The 25440-nt window shown below is 45.1% G+C and overlaps 1 protein-coding gene across 3 annotated transcripts in view; it reads left to right on the forward strand.

Moving 5' to 3' along the window:
- The window catches only part of APBA2 (amyloid beta precursor protein binding family A member 2), a 247341-nt gene that overhangs the window by 192302 nt on the left and 29599 nt on the right, over positions 1-25440 (forward strand). For all 3 annotated transcript variants that reach the window (XM_041753620.1, XM_041753619.1, XM_041753621.1), the window contains 2 exons: positions 15037-15117; positions 16177-16213. In XM_041753620.1, coding sequence (XP_041609554.1) covers positions 15037-15117; positions 16177-16213 — 118 coding nt within the window. The remainder of the gene's footprint in view (positions 1-15036; positions 15118-16176; positions 16214-25440) is intronic.

The following is a 25440-nucleotide window of genomic DNA, read 5'->3' on the forward strand; positions in this document are numbered from 1 at the left end:
GCAGCAGGTGTGCAAAGGGATCTGGTGATTGCACTGTGCCCTGGAGGGAGCATTCCATCCAAAGCTTGCCATAAGTGAAACAGAGCTGGAGAAAATCTGGGGGCAGGCTCTGAGGGCAGGAATTCTTGGGGAGACAAAGGCATGGCCCAGTCGGGGAAGGTCCTCCCTCACGCCCTGTGCTTCTATGTAGTGTAGGTGGCCTCTTTCTTCCCACAGCCCTGCCCCCCGATTCTGAAGGCACCCCTGCTCCTCTTCCCACTCATAGCATAGGGTCCTGTCTTTCTTGTGCACATGGGGAAGTGGCACGGGAGAGTCCTGGGGGCTCCTGTGCCCCTCTCCAGCCTCCTCTGCTCCTCTGGATGATGGGTAGCTGTGGCACCTGCCATAACTAGTTCCTGGGGCCACCCTGAGAAACAAATAACAGGCTGGTATGGTCTTGGCGTTGATCTGTTTAGGTTTCCAAACTTGATATCTCTGGGCCTATTTGTTAAGTCAGCACAATGGCCTTATTTGATTTTTATGAAGCCTCTTGAGGACATGTGACCAGAGGTGGCGTTGTTGTCACAGAGCAGCTTATTTAGCAGGAATCTGGGATTGCTTAGGTGATTTTAAAATCTCGTTAAAGCCAGGGTCTCTAAAATACTGTTTTATTGTCCAAGAAAATTGTGTAGAGCCCTTCCACTAGCAATAATCTAGAAAGAAACGTTCCCGCCTCTAGCCCTTGATGACAGAGTAAGGTGCAGTGGTAAAGAGAGCAGATGCCAGAGCCAGGAAGCCTGGACCTCATCCTGCTGCCCTAGCTCCCAGTTCTGGAACATTCTGGACACATTACATGCACCAACTATGTATACCCTGGGGCTGCGGGGAGCAGAGTTGGTATGGATCAGAGTCTGCAGTGGATATGAGGGGTGTGGAGCACCCCCCTGCATGGTGATAGTGATAATTTCAAGTCCAGAGGAGCCTCTTTCAGGATGTGGTGGGAGGTAGTTGGGTGAGGCTCTGCAAACAGTTTGGGTCCAGGGCCAAGCTGTGCAGGACTGGGCACATCTCTGAGCAGGTGGGCATCACTGCCTTCTGGAGTGCCATCACAGGAGGGCTGAAGCCAACACTATGAGGCAGGGTGGGAGGAGGACCAGGACTGGCCAGGGACACCGCAGACAGGTGGGATATGTATATGGTCAGGGTAATACCTGGCAGGACAGAGGTACCAGCTGAGGTAGGGGCAGCTCCAAGGTGTCCTTGGGCTCTCCCCTCTCTGCAGGCCTTCCTCAGGTGGGCCCTGTCCCCTACAGAGACGTCAGGAGTAGGCAGTTCTCACATGCCCACCTGGGGATATCCTCAGTTTCTTTCTGCTCTGGAGTCTGATTTTGGGTGACACCCAAAAATCAGAGTGACACCTACACATCTCCAAGGGTTGCCCTCATTTTCCCACACCACATTCCTAATAGGAAATTAACAGAGAACTCCACTTTCTGGGCAGATGAGCTGGGCTCTGGACCACCATCTCTCACTAATTCCAAGTGGCTTGTCTGAGGCACTCTCCTTAACCTGGAGTATCTGCACATAAGTCCCGCTCTCCTTGAAAGCCAAGTGTCTCCAGCCAGGCTTCCCAGATTCCCTGGGCTGCTGGCATCTGCATTCCTTCCCCAGAAGCCCTTGCATATTGGCACCTGTGATGTGCTAGGTACTGGGGATGCAAAGATTAAAAGTGACATAAGCCCACATTGCAAGCCTTGTTCTAGAGGGAGATAGAGACTCCCCAGCCCAGATGGGGCCAGGTGGTTAGGAGAGGGACTGACTGCAGCAGAGGTGAGAAGCCAAGAAGCTGTGGGACTTCATGGGGCGGGGGGGTGCTTTGGGAAGCAAACTAACCAGGTGATGCTGAAGGTGGAGGTGCGTGGGGGCTGGCATTGTGATGGGGGCTGGAAGAGGGAGGAACCTCTTAGGAGAGATCATGCTGGGGAGCCCCCTGCAACTCTGATGGATTATGAGGGCAGAGGTTCACATTTGGGAACCGAAGGCGGTAAATGAGCCGTGTCTATAAGGACAAGAAGGGAGGGGCCTGAGGAGGTGCCAGCAGGGAGAGGATGCCCAGCACGTGTGGATCTTGAATCGACCTGAGTAGCCTGCAGTGTGTATGTCTGGAGCAGGTCTGGGGAGTGGGAGGAGTGGGTGGGAAGGGGACTGAGGCAGGGAGTTGGCCCCCAGGCAGCTCCCTGCCTCAGCCCCTGCAGCACCTCCCACGGTCCCTCACATATTCCAGGGGCTTGCAACTACACAGCCTGCTGACAAAACTGCTGAGTCACATGACAGTCCCTAGGAAGTGCAAGGCTCCATGGAAGAATTTTTAGAAACATCTTCTGTTCAGGAAGAAAGGCCACTTTGCTGAACACAAGACTCAGAGATGTGTGATGTCACACATGGTGCCCTTTCCCAAGGTGTGACAGTGTGGGGGTGGCAGTCATGGAGTTGTCAACCCAAAGCATTTTGATTGCAGCCAAGGCTAATCCATTACTTAAAGCGTCATGGGACTGTGATAACAGGAGGCAAATAGAGAATATCTCCCAACCCTATATGGCTAACACCACAGGCAATTCAGGAAGACTGAGCACATCTTAGAAACTTCGAGAAAGGTGTGGGACAGCATGGCACCTCCAGGGATGTGGATGGACTCCCCAGACCCTGTCAGGTCCAGGTCTGTTTGCTCATTCCACCATCAGCCTTCATAGCAGAGAAGCCGGCCTCTCTCCAAGCCAAGGCCCATACTGTTAGAGCTGAAGGATATTTGGAACTGTGCTTACAGAATCTCATTGTTTGGCTCCTCTGGTTTCAACAGGGAGCATGTGGTCCAGGCCTGCATCTATCTGGTTCCCGTCTCCTTTTAAGATACATTGACTGAGATGGCCATGTAGTGTCTTGGGTGCTGATTCACTGCAGGATCTGTCCCCAGAGTTGGCCACCTTACCCTGCTGTGAGAGCACACAGGCCATACAGGTCAGTGAACCTGAACTTGACTCTGGATAAGGGGTTGTTGCTCAGGAGAGAAGCTTGGGCATGTTATAAAAGTTGGAGGGGTGTTGCTGTTTGGGGAGGTTGCTCATTCATCCTCTCTGGTCAGCCCTCCTCTTCGTTGGCCTGGACACTTGCAAGTGGCCTCTCATTCTGCCTCTGAGACCTGTTTGCCCACTCTGATTTCTGATGCAGCCTGACCCCTAACACTCCCCACCCAGCGTTTGAGGCTCTTGCTTCCCTTCAGATCAGCCCTTGGTGCCAGAGAGGAGACAGCTGTTCCTAACTTTCCTTCCCAGCACCCCTGGGTCTGCTGACTTTGACCATTATGTACACTGACACAGACTCACCTGCCCCATTGTCTTGATCAGACAAGCTTAGACCTGGACCATGCCACACTCAGGCCAGGTGCCTGGGTGCTTCTGGGATCTTGGGACCACTCCTGCTGCTACTTCCTTTTTTTCTCTTCTCTTCTCTTCTCTTCTCTTCTCTTCTCTTCTCTTCTCTTCTCTTCTCTTCTCTTCTCTTCTCTTCTCTTCATTCTCTTCTCTCTCTTCTCTTCTCTCTCAATTTATTTACCTTAGAGAAAGAAAGCTGGTGGGTACAGAGGGGCAGAGGAAGAGAGAGAATCCTAAGCATACTCTGCACAGAGCATGGAGCCTGATGTGGGGCTTAACTCACAACCCTGAGATCACAACCTAAGCCAAAATCAAGAGTTGGATGCTCAACTGACTGAACCACCCAGGTGCCCCTGCTTCCTCTTTTTCCTGGTCTATTGAAAATAGAAGCTCCTCCTTCTCATAATCTGTCCCCTCCCCCTCCCTCCCTCCCTCCCTTTCTCCCTCCCTTTCCTCCTTCCTTCCATCCCTTCTTGGAACCCAAGTATATAAAGGTAGCATATTAGTTACTTTGAGAAATAAGAGTGTTAATCTTTAAGAGAAGAGGAGTGATCTAGCCACTCATCAGTCCTCAAAACCTGCTCCAGAAAACAAAACCAGTGGCAGATCAGGGCTCTTTTTGCTGCAGCAAATTTGCAATTATGGGAGATGTTGTGACATGAAATTGCTGCCCAAGGTTTTTCTTGCCTAATATCTCATTAATATTCAATCTCCAACTCTCTTTTTTTTTATATGTATTCAGTGGGTTTCAATTGACTGGATTCATTATTCTTGTTTTTTTTTTTAAAGAAAAAATATTTATTTATTCATGAGAGAGAGAGAGAGAGAGAGAGAGAGAGAGGGAGAGACACAGGCAGAGGGACAAGCAGGCTCCATGTAGGGAGCCCAACGTAGGACTCAATCCGGGGTCCCCAGGATCAGTCCCTGAGCAGAAGGTGGCGCTGAGCCACCCAGGCTGCCCTCCAACTCTTTTAAATGCCAAGAAGAATGAAACATAATGAATTAACAACCCAAAGAACCACAGTTGTGATAAAGTACAAAAGAAAAGACTTAGGGCACCTGGTTGGCTCAGTTGGTTAAGCATCTGCCTTCAGCTCAGATCATGATCCCAGGTCTTAGGATTGAGCCCCACATCAGGCTTCCTGCTCAGTGGGGAAGTCTCCATCCCCCTCTGCCTCTGCCCCCTCCATCCAACCCCCCCCCCACTCTCTCTATCTCTCAAATAAATAAATGGGATCTTTTTATAAAGTAAAAAAAAAAAAAAGACTTTTATATGCAGTGGAATATTATTCAGCCAGAAAAGGGAAGGGAATCCTGCACCTGCTGCAACATTGACGGACCTTGAGGATACTACACTTAGTGAAATGAGCCAGTCACAAAAAAGACAAATCCTGTATGATTCCACGTATGTGAGGTTCCCAGAGTAATCAAATTCATAGAGACACAGAGTGAGATGATGGCTGCCAGAGGCTGGAGAGGGGGAATGGGAAGTTCATGTTTAATGGGTGCGGAGTTTCTGTTAGAGAAGATGAAAAGTTCTGTGGATGGGTGGTGATAATGGTTGCACAACAGTGTCAGTGCATTTCATGCCACTTTAACTGTCCACTTAAAAATGATTGAAATGATAAATTTTATTTTATGTATATTTACCACAATAAAAAAATAAAGAAGGAAAGAAAAAAAGAAAAGAAGGAAAGAAAAAAGAAAGGAAAGAAGGAAGAAAGAAAGAAAGAAGAAAGAAAGAAAGAAGAAAGAAAGAAAGAAAGAAAGAAAGAAAGAAAGAAAGAAAGAAAAGAAAAGAAAAGAAAAAAAGAAAAGGGAAGAAAGGCTCTTGGCTCATTTATTAGCTTGAGCCAATTTGAATCATCTAAAACTAAGTTGAGCCAATCTGAAACCATGTAACGAGTATCAGACAAACATGCGCGCGCGCACACACACACACACACATTTTGGGTCAATCAAAACCAGTTTGGTGTAGTCACAGTCAAGATGAACTGACCTCATTCATTTGGGCCTGTGGACAATGATATGTGTGGCCAAAAGGCAGTGGGTCTGATCATTTTTAAGTAAGATAATTGAGGTCCTACTTTGTTGATATCATTCAAATAAATCATTAAAATAACAGCTAGTTCTGGGGCATCTGGGTGGCTCAGTGGATGAACATCTGACTCTTGATTTCAGCTCAGGTCACAATCTTGGGGTCTTGAGATCAAGCCCCGTGTCAGGCTCCTTGCTCAGTGAGGAGTCTGCTTGTCCCTCTGCCCTTCTCCCTACTTTTGCACAATCTCTCCTTCTCTCTCTCTCTCTCTCTCTCTCTCTCTCAAATAAATAAACAAAAATCTTAAAAAGAATAACAGCTAGCTCTCTTCTCCCTCCTTATCCTCAGTGTTAGGAAAACCGAATATTCTATGTTGTATAATCACAGAAGTTGAGCAGGTAGATTTAGTAGAAGCTAACTGGGTCATTGGAATACTCTTTCCAAATTAGCTGGTTAAACTTATTTTTCAAATTATGAATCATAAGACTTTGTTTTAGTCTGTTAGTGTTTGCAGGCCTAGTCGTTTATTACTTAGGACTAATAATAATGACTGAAACATAGAAGTCCTGGTGTGAGAGGAACGTGGTCTGTTTAGATGAGTAGAAGTCCAATATAGAATTCCAACATTGACTTAGTATTGCTCATTTGATTTCCTTTTGACTTATGCACCTTTGTTTCCTTCCTCAGATGTCAAGCTAGCTTTTGCAGAATGGGAGCATGGGGCTCTTGACTGGGTATGGGAAGAAGCTTCAGTTTTTTGGGAGAATGCAAGCACCTGCCAGAAGGGCCAAGAGAACTATTCTTCTGTCCTGGAGGACTGCTGTCATTAAATTGCTCACACAGGGCTTCCCACCTTTAAATTAGCAGGATGGGAAGATAACACCAGTGTTTCCAGCCAGCTTGTAGAACCTATGGGAGAAGCAACCCCGATGGCCCCCCAGCCACAGTTTTAGAAAGGGGTGGTGTAGGTTTTCTCCTTTGAGAATTGAATGAAACCAAATGGAAGATTCCCAAGTTCCATAGCACACTTTGCGCCTTCCTTTCCACAAATGAGTCCAAATGTGACCCGGTATGTGAGGCAGGTGACCAGGAGAGATGAGTCGCTGTGACATCTGGACAGCTCACCTCCTTCTTTTGGCCTTCGTATCCAAGGAGAGAGTCAGTCCTGCACAAGCTGGTGGGTGACCTTCAGCTAAACTAAAGTGAATAACACAGGCAGGGATGGTACATCTTTGATCCTTAAAGGGCTCTGGTTAGTTTTCCTTTCTACAATATTTAAAAATAATTTTTAAAGATTTAGAGAGAGAGAGAGAGAGAGAGAGAGAGCGCCAGGGGAAGGGCAAAGAAAGAGGGAGAGAAATCCCTAAGCAGACTCCCTGCTGAGTGCAAAGCCCAACACAGAGCTTGATCCCAGTACTCTGAGATCATCGACCCAAGCCAGAGTCAAGAGTCAGACACTTAACCCACTGAGCCACCCAGGAGCCCCATCCACATTATTTTTAAATTGTACTGATACACACATAAAATTTACTATTTTGATCATTTTAAAGGGTATGGTTTGGTGGCATTTAGTGCAGTGTTGTGCAATCACCACTATTTGGCCAGGACATTCTCATCACCCTAAAAGGAGAGCCCATACTTATTAAACAGTCACTATGCATTCCCCCCCACACACACAGCCTCTGCCAATGATAAATCTACTTTCTCCATATATAGATTTGCCTGTTTCTAGACACTTCCATCTAAGTGGAAGCATACAGTATGTGACCTTGTGTGTCTGGCTTCTTTCACTGAGCATGTTGTTTTCAGGGTTCCTTCATGTTATATAGCATATGTCAGGAACTCGTTCCTTTCTATGATTCAGTGATATTCCATTGAAGGGATACACCATATTTGTTTATCCATTCATTTGTGGACAGACATTCATGTTGTTTCTGCCTTCTGACTGTTGTGAGTAATGCTGCCCTGAATTTTTGGGTACGAGATTTTGTGTAGATCGCTGTTTTCTGCTCTTTTGGGAGTGGAATTCCTGGATCATATAGGCATTCAGTGTGCACCTTTCTGAGGATTCATACTGTTTTCTACAACAGCTCAACATTTTACGTTTCCACCAATAATGCACCAGGGTCCTGGTTGCACCCAAATGAAAAAGATTTAATAGCCCCCAAGGCTTTGATGGTTCAGCCTTTGGACTCCCCCTTTAGCCTTTCAGGCCAGATCACACAGGAACTTCTGTTGTTCATTTGTGCATTTGTTCAATGTCTGGCTTGCCCCACAGAGGGTCTGTAGCTAGCAGGACTACTGAGCTGTGCCATGCTGGATGGGGAGCTACCTCAGGTCAAGATCTTCATTGCATTTGTCTTCTGATCCTCAATGTGAGGCACTCAGCACCATGCAGGATACCTAGCTGGTGCTTGCTTGGGACTGGCTGTATGGACATAGCCTTTGGACAGTGCTTCATGAAGGAGTAATTTGCTTCTACTTTGAAATGCTGGGCTAAGCACCCCAGGCACCAGTGAAGCACAGAGTCAAGGACATGCGAGGTGGTCCTGGTGGTCAGTAGAAGTTTTAGCAGACCAGGTATAGAGAACAAGACCAGGCCCTGAGTGTGCCAGGTGGGGGTTGGTGGAGGTGGCAGCCTGCCAGGCCCCAGGTAGGGCTGGCATATCTAGTAAATAATCAGACACTCAGTTAAGCTTGAACTTTGGACAGATGATGCATAATTTATTTTAGTATAGGTATATTCCATAAAATATCTAGTTGGGGGTGGGTGGAGGGCGAGTGGGGAGAGACTCTCATTCCTCCTCCTGTTCCCAGGTCCACTTGGAGATGTTAAAAGATAGACCTACTGGCTGGTTTTCCTAATGGACCTTGGCATAATTCTTTTAAGCTGCAGATTGGCTTCAAAAAGATACGATCACCCCCATGGGGCTGACTGTTATAAGAATAAATACTCCATCCAGGCACTCATTCTTCTCTAGACAAATGTCATGGGAGTGATCAGAATCATAAGAGGAATGGAAGGAAAAGAACAATATTGTCATTTTTCTGAGCCATCTGCCTGTCAGGAGAAGGGCTCGTGAAATCTGTTCAGGTGCAAAGTTAGACCTTCATGTGGACCGTGGTGGCTGATGCTCTCAGATCAGCCACCTCTGAGCACCCGACATGCAGCAGGTCCTGGCTGACCCCTGCTGAATGGGACAGAGGAAGGCATCTTTGCTGGGTGGCCAATGCCTTTGGAAACAGGGAGCATGAAGTGAATTCCAGAGAAGGCTGCCACCTCCTGAGTCATTCATAAGCTTATTTTCTCTAACAAGGAGTCATGTGGGAGGGGAGACAGCACAGTTTTGTGGGAAGGTTGTGGCTTGCCTGGCTTTGAGCTGACACTCTGTCCCTCCATGTGTCACTAATATGCTTGTCATTCAGGAGACTGCTTGGGAATGTTTGGTTTTTATTACAGATGGCATGAGTGTGGGTATACTTGTTTGCTGTTGTTTCACGTCAAGCCATGTGGGTGACATTGCTGTATTTTCTGTTTAATCAAGCAGACAAAATCAGAATTGGCACTTGAAAAAAGTCCTAGTTTTAGTTGCACCAACTGGAGCCAAGATACTTATTAGAACAATTTATTCGGGGATCCCTGGGTGGCGCAGTGGTTTGGCGCCTGCCTTTGGCCCAGGGCGCGATCCTGGAGACCCGGGATCGAATCCCATGTCGGGCTCCCGGTGCATGGAGCCTGCTTCTCCCTCCGCCTATGTCTCTGCCTCTCTCTCTCTCTGTGACTATCATAAATAAATAAAAATTAAAAAAAAAAAAAAGAACAATTTATTCGAATTAATATATTTTTATTGCAGGCAAATCATCCCTGCCCTGAGCAGCTGTCTCTGGTCCTGGCATGTCATGAACTTGTCTGTGCCACACATTCATGTTCTGTGCTCTCAGAGCTCTGGGGAGGGGGTCCCACCACATACCATATCGCCAGATTTTACTTCACATGTTCCACTTACCATCCTTCTCTCAGTGAATGGTTGGCAAGGCTTCTAGCCCATGGCAACAAGAACACCCCACTGCTCTCACCTGGTGAGGGACATGGCCCTGCTTCCCTGTTGGCCATGAAGAACTGAGGTGTCTCTGGCTGGCATCTCTTTTTGAGGGCTGGCTAGCTGCTGTACTTTGGGGAGTGCATAAAAGGATTAAATAGCATCTTCATCTCAGATGCCGGGAGCCCCAAATCCACGTGGGCCTCTACGATGCTAATTTCAGATGCTGCACCCCATGCTGCCAAGCGCAACCCCCGCCTTGCCCTCAAGATGAAAATTAGAGCGCCAGATGGGCTCTCCCAGGCCACCTCTCTGAAAACAACCCTGGCAGTTTATTAGGAGATGTGGTTGTCATGGTGATGAGTGGAGAAAATGCTGACACAGAGGAAAGGTTTGGGCTTTGGGGGGGCAGGGAATTGCCATCATAAGTGAATCTGAGACCCTGTATTGCCCATGGTCACCACATGCTATAGCCCTGTGCCTGGTGTTAAGGACAGATGGGGGGGTGCAGCATCCAGCCTATGCCCCCCGACCAAGCCCTAATCCCATGGGGGCTGCGCCCGCAGAGGGTCACCTCTTCCATTTGCCAAAGCCACCCAGTGTAAGACAAGCAGCAGTCCTGACATTGCCTTTTTCCATAATGGATCTGGCACCCTGACAACAGTCTGTTACCCTATATCCATGGCAGAAAATTTAGATCCCATCCCAAGCTGTAATGTTTGTAGAAGCAGTGTTATCTTAGTCCATTTGGGCTGCTATTACAAAAATACCATAGACTGGGTGGCTTATAAACAACAGACATTTATTTCTCACAGTTGTGGAGGCAAGCAGTCCAGATCAAGTTGCCAGCAGATCTGGTGTCTGGTGGGGGCCACTGCCTGGTTCATAGCCAGAGTCTTCTCGCTGTGTCCTCACATGGTGGAAGGGGTGAGGGAGCTCTCTGGGGTCTCTTTTGTAAGAACAGTAATCCTATTCATGAGGGCTGCATCCTTACAAGCTCGTCTAATCCCAGTTATATCCCAAAGGCCCCATCTCCTTGGAGGTTAAGTTTCAATATATGAAATTGATGGGGACATATTCAGTGTACACGAGGTGTGGTTGGCCTGTTTTCGCTTGTCAGTTGTTTGTTTCGTTTCCTTAGGGGTTTTTGAAATGTCCGTTTAGCTTCTAGTAAGGCAATGCAGCACCTTTAGGAAATGAAATCTGTGAATGCAGCCTAGGGAAAGTCACCAGGTTAGAGATCTTTCAAACAAAAGGGAAAACACAGATGTGCTATAAGTGGACCTTGAAATAGCTAGGGGTACAAGACAACAAAGTTTTCTGGGAGGGTGTTGCAAATTTGAGTTTTACTTAAGGTGGATGGGAGTAGCATTTCAGGTGAGAGCTCCCACTGTACCCTTTGGGAGATTTTGCCTGGCATACCTTGGCAACAAAGGGAGGTGCAGAACCAGTGAGGCAGAGGGAAGAATTAACTCTGACTTTGGGATACAAACCTGGCTCCAGTAGGAACCTGGAAAGAGTAGTCCCCAAATCAGGCTTGGCCCTATAGGAAGGGGTACTGTCAGTTTGGCTTGGTCAGCATGGGGTCTACTGAGGTGGAGACCCTGGGTGGATCACAGCTCTCTCATCTAGGGAAGGATGGGTTCAGCTCCCAGAAGAAGGGCTAGGAAGGGCAGAGGAGCATGCCAGTGATCTCAGACTTGCCCAAGCCCCAGAGCCCTACCTTAGGACGTACTAGGGCAGCCAGGGCCCATGTGCATTATCTGAGAGCTCATGGGGCTTGGGGTAAGGATGGTTCTTTGGGCTTCCAGCAAAGGAAGCAAGGACCAACCAGATATTTAATATCTTCTTTTTTTTAAAATTTTTTTTTAATTTTTATTTACTTATGATAGTCACAGAGAGAGGAGAGAGGCAGAGACACAGGCAGAGGGAGAAGCAGGCTCCATGCACCGGGAGCCCGATGTGGGATTCGATCCCAGGTCTCCAGGATCGCGCCCTGGGCCAAAGGCAGGCGCCAAACCGCTGCGCCACCCAGGGATCCCTATTTAATATCTTCTGGGCCCCAGCTGAACCTCTGCTTCCCCTTCATTCTTGGAAAGCCTCGTTTCTTCCTGTAGCTTGAGTTCTGATTTTCTTTCGGAATATGGTGATGCCCTACTTTCTTCCTCTGTGCAAAATCTTCCCCATGCTTGAAGTCCAGCCCCACTTTTCCCACCTCCCAACTGAGACATTCTTGTCCTCCCTACTGTCCCTGTCCCACTGCTGCTGAAACATAGTGGTGGGCCCTCAACTAGGAACCCTTGAGCTGCTTGGTGCCGTCAGTGCCAGGAGGGTGAGCCCATGTCTCTTCATTTTTCTTTTTCTTTTTTACTTCTTCATTTTTCTTTAGCCCTCCCAGATAGATTGAATGACATTAAGGAACACAACAGTGACAGTCTAGACAGGGAAGAAGACCAACAGTGACATTGTGCTATGCCACCTAGACCTGTGGGCACCTAGCCCTTAGTGCCAACACTCACTCAGTGAGTGAGTGAGAACCTCAGTCCTGTCAATTGTAAAGCAAGTGTAGGAATAGTATAACATAGTTATTTTCTAAATAAGCATGAGTATAGTATATATTTATATTTATAATGTAAATATAAATTTACTTATTTATAAGTATGACTTATTAATGTCATTGTATCATCATCATCATTATATTGTTAATGCTTGACAATTTATTTCCAGAAAGTTCTGGAACTTCACGTGATGGCTTACTAAAACCTTCCTTTGTGGTCTGGACAGTGATTTTGGTACAATGGATCTGGCCACTTATCTTCTGGATGGTACAAGGCACTAAATAGAGATACCTAAACTTTAAATTTTGTTAATTGAAATTCTGGTTGGATGCTCTCTTTAAGAGAAGACTTTTGACATAGGCTTGGGGCATTTTGTTTTTTCTAGTAGTAGATTGATTACTTTGCAGTAATTAAAGAATTTAGATTTTAGAGTTTAGAATTTGCATTAAATTAAGAATTTGGGTTTTTGAGAAGTATGATTTTAACTCTTGGACACTATTGTTGGGAATGTAAAATGGTATAGTTGCTATGGAAAACACTATGTGGGCTCCTAAAAAAATTAAAAATAAAATTACAGTGTAATCCTGCAATTTCACTTAAAGGTGTATACCCAGAGAATTTAAACAAGAACTCTAAGAGTTCTCGCACCCATGTTCAGAGCAGCATTATTCACAATAGCCAAAAAGAGGAAGCAACCCAGTGTCCATCGACAGATGAATGGATAAATAAAATGCAGTATATATAAATGGTGGAATATTATTCAGCCTTAAAAAAGCAGGAAATTATGACAAATGTTACAACATGAGGGAACCCCATGAAAACATGATGCTGAGTGAAATAAACAAGTCACTGAAAGAGAAATCCTGTAAGATTCCACCTGGAGTAGTTAAATTGATAGAGACCACCAGGGACTGGAGGGAGAGTGGGTAATGTGAGAATCTGTATTTAATGCATACATAGTTTCAGATATGCAAGATGAAAAGAATTCTGAAAATGGATGGTGGTGATACTTGCACAATGTTAATGTCCTTAATGCCACCGAACCATATACTTAAAGTGGGTAAGATGGCAAATTTAATGTTATGTGTATATTACCACAATTTTAATAAATAATAAAATTAGAAAACCTGATTCAAAATATGAGGAAGACAAAAACAAATAGAAAGGCATATCATGCTCATAGAATGGAAATTAACATTGTTAAAATGCCCATCCTACACAAAGCAATCTACAGATTCGGTGCAATCCCACTCAAAATACCAATAGCATTTTTCATAGAACTAGAACAGATAATTCTAAAATTTGTACATAAACACAAAAGGCCCCAAATAGCCAAAGCAATGTTGAGAAAGAAGAATGAAGCTTAAAAGTATCACAATCCCAGGTTTCAGGATATACTACAAGGTGCTAGTAATCAAAACAGTATGGTACTGACACAGAAATAGACACAGCAGATCAATGAAGCAGAATAGAAAGTCAAGAAATAAACCCACACATATATGGTCAAATAACCTCAACATAGGAGGCAAGAATACACAGCAGGAGAAAGATGGTCTCCCAGTAATGGTGCTGGGAAACCTGGACAGCTGGCTACATGCAGATGAGTGAAACTGGAAATTTTCTTATACCATAAACAAACTCCAAATGAATTTAAGATTTAAATGTGAGATCTGAAACCATGAAAATCCTCGAAGAGATAACCAAGGCACTACTTTCTCTGGCATTGTCTATAGCAACATTTTTCTAGATATGTCTTCTGAGGCAAGGGAAACAAAAGCAAAAATAAACTTGGGACTTCATTAAAATAAAAAGCTTTTGCATAGCAAAGAAACCATCAACAAAACAAGAGACAACCACTGAAGAGCAGAAGATGTTTACAAATGATATGTCCAATTAGAAGTTAATATTTATGCAACTCAATCCCAATACAAAAACCCATTAAAAAATGAGCGGAGACATGAATACTTTTTCAAAGAAGACATACAGACGACCAACACACCCATGAAAAGACGTTCAACATCACTCAGTGTTAGGAAAATGCAAATCAAAACTATAATGGGGTATCACCTCATATATGTCAGAATAGCTAAAATAAAAAAAAAGAAAAAATAGCAAGTATTAGTGAGGATGTGGAGAAAAGGAAATTATTTTGTACTGCTGGTGGAAATGTAAGTTGGAGCAACCACTGTGGAAGACAGTATGGAGGTTCCTCAAAAAATTAAAAATAGAACTACCCTACAATTCAGTAATTCCACTATTCCACTGCTGGTGGAATTTATCCAAAGAAAAGAAAAACACTAACTCAAAACGATATATACACCCCCATGTTTATTGTAGCATTATTTACAATAGTCAAAATATGGAAGCAGCCCAAGTGCCCATCAATAGATAAATGGGTAAAGAAGATGTGTATATAAATACAATGGAATATTGCTCAGCCATTAAAATGAATGAGATCTTGCCATTTATAACAACATGGATGGACCTGGAAGGTATTATGCTAAGTGAAATAAACCAGGTAGAGAAAGACAAATACCATATAGTTTCACTTATATGTGGAATCTGAAAGACTGGGCAAACCAACAAAAAAACAGAAACAGAGTCATAAGTACAGAGAACGAACTGGTGGTTTCCAGAGGGTAATGAGTTGGGGAATGGGCACAATAGGGGAAGGCGATTAAGGAGCACAAACATCCAGTTTTAAAATAAGTCACAGAGATGAAAAGTACAGCATAGATGTGTAGTCAATAATATTGTAATAATCCTGTGTGGTGACGGTAAAAAAAGAGAAAATATGATTCAAAACATTTTATAAATACAATAGAATACATGTTAATTGTAGAAAAGTTTAAACTGTATGTGTGCACACACATGTATATACACACACATACTTACATACACATGCATTTCACAGAATTGTATTAGATTGTATCTTGGTTCACTTCTCTAACATATAAAAGCACCATCTTCATCTTTAACTTCTGGGTTTCTAGGTTTGCAATGGCTTGGAGCAGCCAAGGAAGCAGCAGCGCTCTGATCTCAATGGACCTGTGGACAATAACAACATCCCAGAGGTAATTGTTTCCAAGGATAAGAGTTGTGGTCTAAGTCCTAATATTGAAACTACCCATGCCATCATGGTCTGCTCACCCTCTCTACCATGTACTTATCCCACCCAATGCCTTGGAAAAGGGGATTCAGTGCATTTAAGCAAAGATGGGTGTCCCTGTAGAAGAAAGGAAAGGTTCTTTCCTGCCAATTCAGGCTCACACCACTGTGTATTTATGTTTTCCAATGACCTGTGTGTGTGTGGGGGGGGCTGGGGTGGAGGGTTCATTTGTGCTCCCTGCTTTGACAAAAACTCGTTCTATCCCATTATCTGACAGCTGTGTTGGACCAGAACATTCTTTGTCATGAAGGACTGTCCTTTCTACTATAGGATTTTTAGAAGCATCTTTGACCTCTACCCACTAGATGCTAGTAGCACACAACCTCCTCCCCAAGCTGTGACATCCAAAAATGTCTACAGACATTGCCAGATGTCCCCTTGGGAACAAATATCATTCTGGTTGAGAACCATTGTTCCAAACCAACAGCACGGTTTTAAAAAACAATCCTATACAAACTAATACTGCCTTGATGGATGTTGTTAAAATGAGGCCTTATGCAAGCAATTTCCCTTTTCTGGATGACATTGTTTAGATGAGATTTTCTAGCTTTGATGAAATAGGTCTGGCCATCCATAGAGTGGTGTCCAGTCTCCTTTATCTTGCTTTTAAATATGGGCCCTGGTAATTCTCATGCCCACCAGTTGAAGAACCATTGGCTATACGGACTCTAGGCTCCCTTCTAGCAGTGACATGCTAATCTGAGAGTCCCTAAGTTTTAGATGATGGCCTTTAGTACCTCAGGTTTTCCCATGGGAATGGATTCCATGTGTCCTGCCTAAACACCATGGTGCCTGAATGATGTTGGTTTGCTTTATGGAGCTGACTTTTTGGAAACATCAGATGCTCATTGGGGGTTAGCTTTTCATATATGGTACTCATCATTGCCTAGATCTCTCAGGCCATCTACTTACAACTGTCATGTGTTTCTTTTCTTTTCTTTCTTTTTTTCATATTTCCTAACAGACAAAGAAGGTGGCATCATTTCCAAGTTTTGTGGCTGGTAAGTGACCTTGAATTTTCTCTTAGAGAACAGTTGCATTTTTATCTCAAAGCAAATGGTATTTTTACTTTTGGTTTCCTCCTGTAAAAAAGCTTGTGTAGAAAGCACACCTTCAAGGTAAAAACAAGCAAAGGTGCTCAGGCATTTGGTTGTTTGTGCACTTTGTAAGCCCATATTTACAGGGGCGTGGTTCCATTGATTAGGGAACTGTAGGCCATCCCTAATGGCCTCCCCTGTGACACTGTTTGTTGAATTAATAGATTGAAATGTGTCATGCAGCTCACTTTGAGCTGGTCATTATGATCTAATAATTTTGATTAGGGTGGATATAATTGCATCCAAATTTAGCCTGTTACTCCTTTATCAGACTCTTCATTTCCCTCGATTCTCCTGTCTTTTTTTGAGGGGGGTAATACTGGATTTAAGCATTCAGCGTTGAGTCAACTTTGGATTGTCTGGATGGCTTCAGAGAACCTTGGGCCACTCCTTTCTGAGGTCCTACAACAACACCATAGGATCTTTCTTCAGCCAAAGGGTGTTTCCTGCTCTTGCTAGAGTTACAATAAAATGTGTGAATTTTATTAATTATTTCAGTAAGCTGGTAATTAATTTTTATGAATATTTGTGGGAGTAAGATAAATCAATCTTCAGAGATAAATAATTTAAAAACCTTTCCTACCCCTGATTTTCTTTTTTAATAAAGAAATGACATCTGGGAAACTAAGGCCCCCAAATCCCCTTTCAAGGGATTAGTTTGAACCAGGCTAACCCCATTCAAACTGGCTGAAAAGGAATTGATTGGCTCAATCTCATTTCGGTGGGTTCAACATTATATTGGCTCAGTGTTGCTCAAACTGGATCAAAAACAGTTTCAAACTATTGGAATCATTGTTATACTGTTCATATAAACTTGATTCCATTTTAACCAACTCAAGTAGGCTCAAATGGGTTTGGCCCAGCTTTTGACATGTGGTGCTGGTTAAAACTGGATTACTGTTTTTTTTTCACATAGTGGACACTTATGATCTGATCTCTTAAAATGAACAGTTGGGGTGAACCTGTTCAGATGAGACTCCTAAATTGAAGGCCACTCACATCTCTTCCTCTTCAGCTTGTTAGAGGGGCCAGGCTCCTGAGGCACAGAGCAGGCACACCTGAAGGGACTGGTGGGCGTGGGTCTGGGTGCTCTTGGCAGGAGAACTGGAGTAAGTTAGATAAATGCTTGGGACTGGGGAGACCCAGAGCATTCTAAAGAGAGGTTATGAAAACCAAAATGACTTTCCTTTTTTTTTTTTTTACAATGTTTGATCTTGTCCAAATGGAGTCGTGAATAGGGATTAGAAAGATGTTAAAATAGAAACCTTTATTCAGTAGAGATTTGTTAAGATATTTCTGAACAGTGCTTAGAACAAGCCAGAGGCCATAATAATTAAAAATTTATTCTACCCTGGAAATCCTTTCTCTATCTGCACATCCCTGTACTTTTCACACTTTTCTCTCTGTATATCCCAGACCCCTAAGCCCTCTCTACAATAGAAGCTACTCTTAAGTCTCTTATGAATCCTTCCAGAAATATATTGGACATATACAAAACTATAGATCCTCTTCTTAAGATAGGTATTACACTTAGACACGTGGGTATGCACTTTGCTTTTTCATTTCTTGGTACCTCTTAGAGATAAGCTTACTATAGGACCACCTAATTATTAAGTGGCTCCCCAGGATTCAGGTTCATGGCCATATGATGGGTATTATTAGTGAGTCCCCTATGGACTACTTGGTTGCTTCTAGTCAGTGCAGCAGTAAGGAGCCTCATGGATGTGTTTCCGTCTTCATGTGTGTGTGTGCCTTCACAGAAGCTGGTCCTAGATAGAGCAGGGTTACAGGCCAGCAACACACCGACTTGGATAGAAACAGCCCAAGAGGGAGACGGGTTACACCACCTTCAGTTGTGTGAGAGTGCTGCTTCACCAACACTGTATGCCATCCAACTGTTTGATCTTAGCTAGGCTCATGGATGGAAAGTGGTGTGTTGTTGATTTTACACACATATCTTCCATCAGAAGTGAAGCCAAATGCTATTTCACATGTTTATAGGCATTTGTGTTTATTTTCCTATGCATTGTCTGTTTCCTTTGCCCACTCTTCTGTCGGAGTTTTGCACTTATCGATTTGCACTGTTCTTTACATATAAAGGAAATTTGCCTTCTGATTTATATTGTAAAAGTTTTCTCCAAGCTACCGTCTTTTGACATTTTTGCATTTTTTTACAGTTTTAATTTAAACTCCAGTTAACACACAGTGTAATATTAATTTCAGGTGTACAGTATAGTGACTCAACACTTCCATACAATACCTGGTGCTTATCATAACATGTGCCCTCCCTAGTCCCCATCACCTGTTTTCCCCATCCCCCCACCCATTTCCCCTCTAGCAACCATCAGTTTGTTCTCTACAGTTTAGAATCTGTTTCTTGGTTTACCTCTCTTTTTCCCTTTGCTGAATCTGTTTTTTTTTTCCTTAAATTCCACATATGAATGAAATCATATGGTATTTGCCTTTCTCTGATTTATTTCACTTAGCAATGTACTCTCTAGCTCCATCCATGTCATTGCAAATGGCAAGATTTCATTTTTTATGGCTGAATAATATTCAATTATATATATCATATATATACACATACATAAATATACACCACCTCTACTTTATCCCTTCATCTGTTGATGGACACTTGGGCTGCTTCCATAGTTAGGCTATTGTAGATAATGCTACTATAAACATTAGGGTATGTATATCCCATTGAATTAGTATTTTTGTATACTTTCCATAGACACCTGGTACTGCAATCATTGGGTTGTAGACTGGTTCCATTTTTAACTTTTAAGGAGCCTCCATATTTTTACGTTTTTAAAAAATGCATGTTATTTTATTATTATTTTTTAGACAGAGAGTGCAAGAGTGGGCATGAGCAGGGAACGGGGAAGGGGCAGAAGGAGAGAGAGAAAGAGAGAGAGAGAAAATTTTAAGCAGGCTCCATGCTCAGCACGGATCCCCACAAGGATCTTGATCCCACAGCTCTGAGATCATGACCTGAGCTGAAATCAAGAGTCAGTTGCTCAGCCCAGTTGCTTTGAGCCACTCAGAAATCCCTCCATATTTTTACTTTGCTGAACATTTTATGGAATACACTATATTAATCTTTTTCCTTTGAAATTACTAAGTTTTTGAGATTAGTATGAACTTGACACTCTTTTTAAAAAAGACTATTTATTTGGGACAGGGGGAGGAAGTGTGCATGGGAGTGGAAGGAGGGGCAGAGGCAGAGAGAGAGCCAGTACCTCGTAGTCTGTGCTGAGCATGGAGCTACACAGGACTCGATCCCACAACCGTGAGACCACAACCTGAACAAAATCAAGAGTCTGATGTTCAACAACTCAGCCACCCTGGCACCCCAGCACTCTTACATTATGTTTTTCCTTCTAGAACTTTTATGAACTGCTGCATTTATCATATAACAAATTAGCATATACACCTAGGTTTGTTTCTGGATCTCCATTGAGGTTCCAGGACCAAGTGGCTTTATTTAACTGGGGATTTATAGTGCATTTTATTACCTGCAAGGCTAATTTCTGCCTTCTGTCACCATTATTTCTGTTCAGAACTTCCCCAGGTCCTCTTGTGTATTTATTTTTCCATCGAACATTTAGAATTAGTTTTTCTAGTTACACAGTAAGAATTCCTACTGGAATTTTTATTTGGCACGCATTAAATTTACCTTTATGTTAGTATATGAAATAGCAGAAGCCTCCATTTGAAACCCGGTTGAGAAATCTAGGTCCCATTGACCTCTCTTACTCTGGCCAACAGCCTCATCAGTGAACTTGGAAGTGGAACTTCCCCTGTTCTAAATGGCTGCAGCCCTAGGAGAGCCCCCGACCCAGAAACGTTCTGCCCACAGGAACTAAGATAGTAAATATTTGTTGTTTTAAGCTGTTAAGTTTTCGGATAATTTGCTATGCATGCATATAGGTAACTAATATCCTATATGTTTTTAGGATAGACTGTGTCATGGTTCATACTGATTTTAAGATAAAATGGATCAGAATTCATATTGTCGGGACCATAGGGTTTTTATTCCTATGCCCCAAATACCTGGTCTCAAGGACACCAACAGCATTCTGCATTTGTTTTATTTCATCAGTCATACAATAGTCTCAGAATAACAAGACCAACATCACCAAGGACATATGTTTATAGATACAATTCAAGATTCATTTGCATTGACTTTGGTCTTCAGAGAATAGTCCAGGAGGGATGTACTGTCAAATTACTGTCTTAAAAATCTTTCAGAATAGTTCTCTTCATTACCATGTCACCACTGCATACACATTTAGATGCATTTTTTCCCCTTAGGAATTTGCTTTTTTCATTGAGTTTTGTTTTATAATTATAGAAAATACTCACATGATTCTAAAGTCAAGTGTACAGAACGGGGTGTATATCAAGGTGTCTAGTTTCCCACCCTATTACCCCACCTCCCAAATCCTTTCCTCCCTCTAGTGATAACCAGTTTTAACATTTTCCATACTTTTATTATCTTAGTTAAATCTTCCCCTTAGGTGAATGTTAATGAGTTAACACCCTTTTGTCCATCTTGCTTTTTACACTTCACACTAAACCCTGGAGATTGTGCCAGAGTTCCACGCAATGCAGGGCAGTACCTAGAGGTACTTTGTGATGTTTGGATGCCCATTGTGAGGATGGATGTCCCCTATGCAGGAACATTTGGGTGGTTGCCAGGGTTTGGGTCTTATAAATAGTGCTGCCGTGAGCAGCTTTATGCCTGTGCCTTTCCCTGTTTTGGGCCAGTTTTTATATTCATTCTGCTTTTACTGGGATGAAATTCTCCCAGGTACAAACTTATATTTAGGATCTGCCTTGGACACATCTGTCCACTGCAAGGAGCTTGACTTTGACCTTGCGTGACTCTTTCTCTTCCTCTTGGCAGCCAGTGACTTCATCTCGCTTGTTGGGTGTCTAATGTACCACATGGTAGAACTTTCAGATCCTTTCCTTCAGTGATGACCCAGCCTGTCCTGTAGCCCCAGGCAGGCCTTCTCCCTGGTGAATGTTCTAGGACTCTGGTTTCTAGACAGTGTCTTCTCCTTTATATCAGCCTTTCTTATAGGATCACCTTTAACAGGGGCTTCTTGGAGGTACAGGTCAGCTCACAGCAGTGTTGGGTGTCTGGCTCTGACACAGGCTGGTGCCGAGGTGGCAGGGATGGTATTCAGGGCAGGTGGAGCCATGCCAGAGCTGTGAGACCACACCCCAGGTCTGTGGGTAGAAGGTCTGATCTGAGGTCTGATTTCACAACTCCGAGATTCATCTCCTCCTGCCTCCTCACCCACTCTTGCCACACCTCCCCTGGGCCAGCTCTTGCGCTAATTTTGGTGGCTCGCCCGACACATGGCCTCGGCACTTGGCCTGCTCCTAGCCCTCACTCGCTGTCCTGTTCCCTCAGAGCTGTGGACCCTCCTTCCAGCTGAGACTAGGTCCCTCTCTGTGCTTTTGAACCTCACCTAATTTGATGTCTTCCACTCTCCCCTCTGCTGGCTTCTCAGTGCATCTGTGCCAGCCTGCATGTATTCATAGCCACTACTCTGCTTTCTTCTTCTTCTTTGGGAACGGTGGCATCGTTCTGCACACCTCCCCTACACTCTGCAACCCTCTGGCTGGCTCCTGCCCTGCTGTGCTCTGAAGCTGCTCTCTGAGGTCACTGCTGGCTTCCTGGTCACTGTGCACCTCTGCAGAAGCACGAGGCCTCCTTTCTCCTCCTGCCAGCATAGGCACAGCTGGGCATGCCCCCTAGGGAACAGAGTGCTGGAGCTCGGCAGAGCTGGGTCCTGGTACCTCTCCCCACTCAGCCCCCTCTCTCCCTGCTGATTCTTCTGTGTCTGCAGCTTCACCTGGTAGTCACAGGAAGTTTATCAGGACCTCTGAGCCCACCTGCCTCCTGAGCTTCTTTGGAAGATTCTCAGGTTCTTGCATCTAGACTCTCCCAGAATCCCCATCCCCAAGTAACCCAGGTGTCCCTCCAATAGACGTTTCAAATGGAGGCTTCCTCCAGGAGGAAGGAGGTTGGTGCACCCTGTTCTTCATGTCCAAACCATGCAGATTCATTCTGCATACACTTATGTTTATATGATATATGTCACAACAAGAAAACAAAAAGGAGAAATCAGTCTCTTGGGGAAGTAAGTAGGATTGCCATTAAACCTCTCTTTATTCTTTTATCATTCTGTCTCCCTCTGGTGGTCTTGGCATAGGGTTAGTTCAAGGGTTGAGCCAAGTAAGAACAATTTATGCTGATACATAGGGTGAGCTGCTTTTGTCTTGTAATGAAGCTGTTTGATTTTTGGTTCTGCATTTCATGATTGGAGTTGAGAGCTTTGTCTGTGATACTTGCCTCCCCACACCGGCTACTCTTCTCTGCTTCATAATAAGTGTGCAAGTGGGAGTGGGTCTGACAGGCAGGATGCTGGAGGCACCGTTTTGTATTGTTTCCTTTTTGAAAAAAGGACCAAGGCAGAAATGACAAGAACCTTTGGCAGATGGGCAGCGGAGGTGGGCATCTTTTGGAGTTGTAACAAAGACCTGAATCTTCCATTGGCCTCTTCCCAGGGAGCAGGTGTCCATGGGTGCTGGTGCTGGATCCCGCTGCCCAGGATGGGGTGCCCTTTGCACACGGGGGTCTGTTCCCCCAGACTTGGTGGGGCTCACTCAAGGAGAGGGAGATGGAGCCAGCTTTTAATAATCAACTCAGGGATGGAAGCTGAAACAGGATATGAACTTTAGAAAGGTCTGGCAAGCTGTGCAAGGTCATCCTGGGAACTGGCAAGGGGAGAGAGTCAAAGGACAGTGGCCTCAGAGGTGGGAGTCTGTTCAAAAGGCAAGGCCTGACTCTCACTCTCAGGGATGGGTTCCACGGAATGCCATTCGACTCCCAGCCTACACACAGGGCTTGAGGACCCTGGCCCCTGCCCTGGCCCTGGGTGCTGCTGTGGGTGTGGGCTGCTGGCACCACCCAGACTTCCCTGCAGAATGCAAGTGCCACCATCTACTGGTCAGTCATGGTCACTGCAGGCAAGACAGTGGCTTGGGTCCTGCTGTGGGGTGACCCTCAGTAATTGACAGGCACTTGGCACTACACTCCCTGGAGAGGATGAGGCCGGAGGAGAAGATCGCATAAGACAATAAAAATGGACATACTTTAGTAAGACGCCCTGAAGGGCAGGGAGGAGGGTGTGATTGGAAGTCCCCTTTCCCTCTGGGGGGAGGGGTGACACGGGCCTTTGCCTCGGTGACAAGTGCCATTGCATCTGCAGTGCACACATCAAGGTGGCTGATGGATGGACAGGGAGAGATTCCTCCTTCCACTCCCTTCCCTATTCTGCAGCCATCCCCCGCCCCCCTCCTCTCCTTTGGTGATGCCAGCCATGGCTAGCTGGAGGGGGTCCTACAGAGCAAGGACCAAGAGAGGAAGATGGAAGGAGCAGTCAGGTGCCTTGCCCTTGGCAAGACCTCTGACCTCTCAGAGGACTTTGCTTCTAAGATGGCAGGGAAGAGGGGAGTGCTTGTGTGCTAGAGATCAGGATATGAACTTTAGAAAGGTCTGGTGAGCTGTCCAAGGTGCTCAAGGTGAGCATCCAAAGGGGGTGCTCTTCAGTGTGACCTGAGGGATGTGTGTAGTGCACATTCCCAGACCCCACTCCAGGTCCATTGAGGCAGAATCACTCAGATGAGGTTGGGGACTCTGCAGGCTTCTCAGGCTCTGAACATGATTCCAGGAACAGAGGAGCTGCTTGGGATCTTCTTCTGTCACTCCTTCCATCCTCACATGACTTCGGCTTCGGATGTTTTAAATGACCCGCCACCTCGCACTACCCCTTTGGGTACAGGGTTTGGAAGAGACTTGCACCATTTTGTACCTGCAGCCAGGGGGTTCCCCATGTTGATGATGGCGGAGGCCACCTACAATTGGTCTGGTCCTACTTTGTCCCTTAATATCAGTGTGACCGTGGCATCCCTTTGTTCTCTGAGCCTCAGTGTGCTGTCATGCAGCACGCTCACAAGGCCATGTAAGCACATCTGCCAGCCTTGGATACTGCCACTTGTCACTGCCACTGCCTCCCTCATCTGGTGCCTGAGGCCCTGCCTCCGTGAAGTGCTATGATGTGTCCTTTGAGTTAGGTGCAAATAAAAGCTAAGAATTCATTAACTTATGCCTTGTACTTTATATGCTTTTAGCATTTATGAACCTCATCCTTTTACTCTTACCTTTGCAAAACCCCTAAGAGGAGTTCCCCCTCATCCCATTTTGCTGGTGAGTAAATTGAGGCCAGAAAGAGAGAGAGAGAGAGAGACAGACACAGACAGACAGACAGAGAGACTGAGAGAGAGAGGGAGAGAGAGAGAGAGAGAGAGAGAGAGAGAGAGAGAGAGATTACTGTCCCAAGGGCACAAAGCCTTTTTGAGCAGGGAAGGTGGAAGGACTCAGGCTCCGGCATGTGTCTGGATCCCTGGGGAGACTCTGTCTGACCCTGGAAGGCTGTTCCTGCCTCCCTTCATACATCTGGGACCCTGTGAGGCTGTTATTTTCACAGAACTCCCCAGAAAACACATTCCTTTTCAAGTATCTCTATCTTCCTTTGTATCATTCGGGTCTCTGTTCACCTTGGCTTCCCCTTCCTCATCAGATCTGGACTGCGTCCCTGTCACCTCACACTGGGTTTTGCTTCCTGCCTCCTATTTCGCATTGTCTGAAAAGCCCTTGCTTTTTTTGTTTGCTTTGTTGACCCAACTCTCTGAGAGAGGGTTGTCTTAGTCCCCATCCTTGTCATGGATGTTCCGGCTTTCAGGATGTGGCCTGGTCCTCCACAGTGACAGGTGGAGGTGGAGGGGCAGGTGCCTTCCCTCTGTAGAATTGGGAGGGACAGTTGGTTCCCCACTCCGCCCCGCACAGATACCCCGAGTTCTTGTTGCAATATTGAAATACTCCTCGTGGCAGCATGACTTGGTGAGCTCTGCTCTGTGCCTGGTCCCCTGCGAAGCCCTGGCCCTGCCTTACTGCATCATGCATGGGCCCTGGACCGAGTGGGCCTGGGGTCAGAGCCCTGGGGAGTTGCAGGCTCAGAAGTGGAGCCTTTCTCCTGGGTGGCACTTCT

This window comes from Vulpes lagopus, chromosome 4 (genome assembly GCF_018345385.1).
Source record: "Vulpes lagopus strain Blue_001 chromosome 4, ASM1834538v1, whole genome shotgun sequence".
NCBI classification, from domain to species: domain Eukaryota; kingdom Metazoa; phylum Chordata; class Mammalia; order Carnivora; family Canidae; genus Vulpes; species Vulpes lagopus.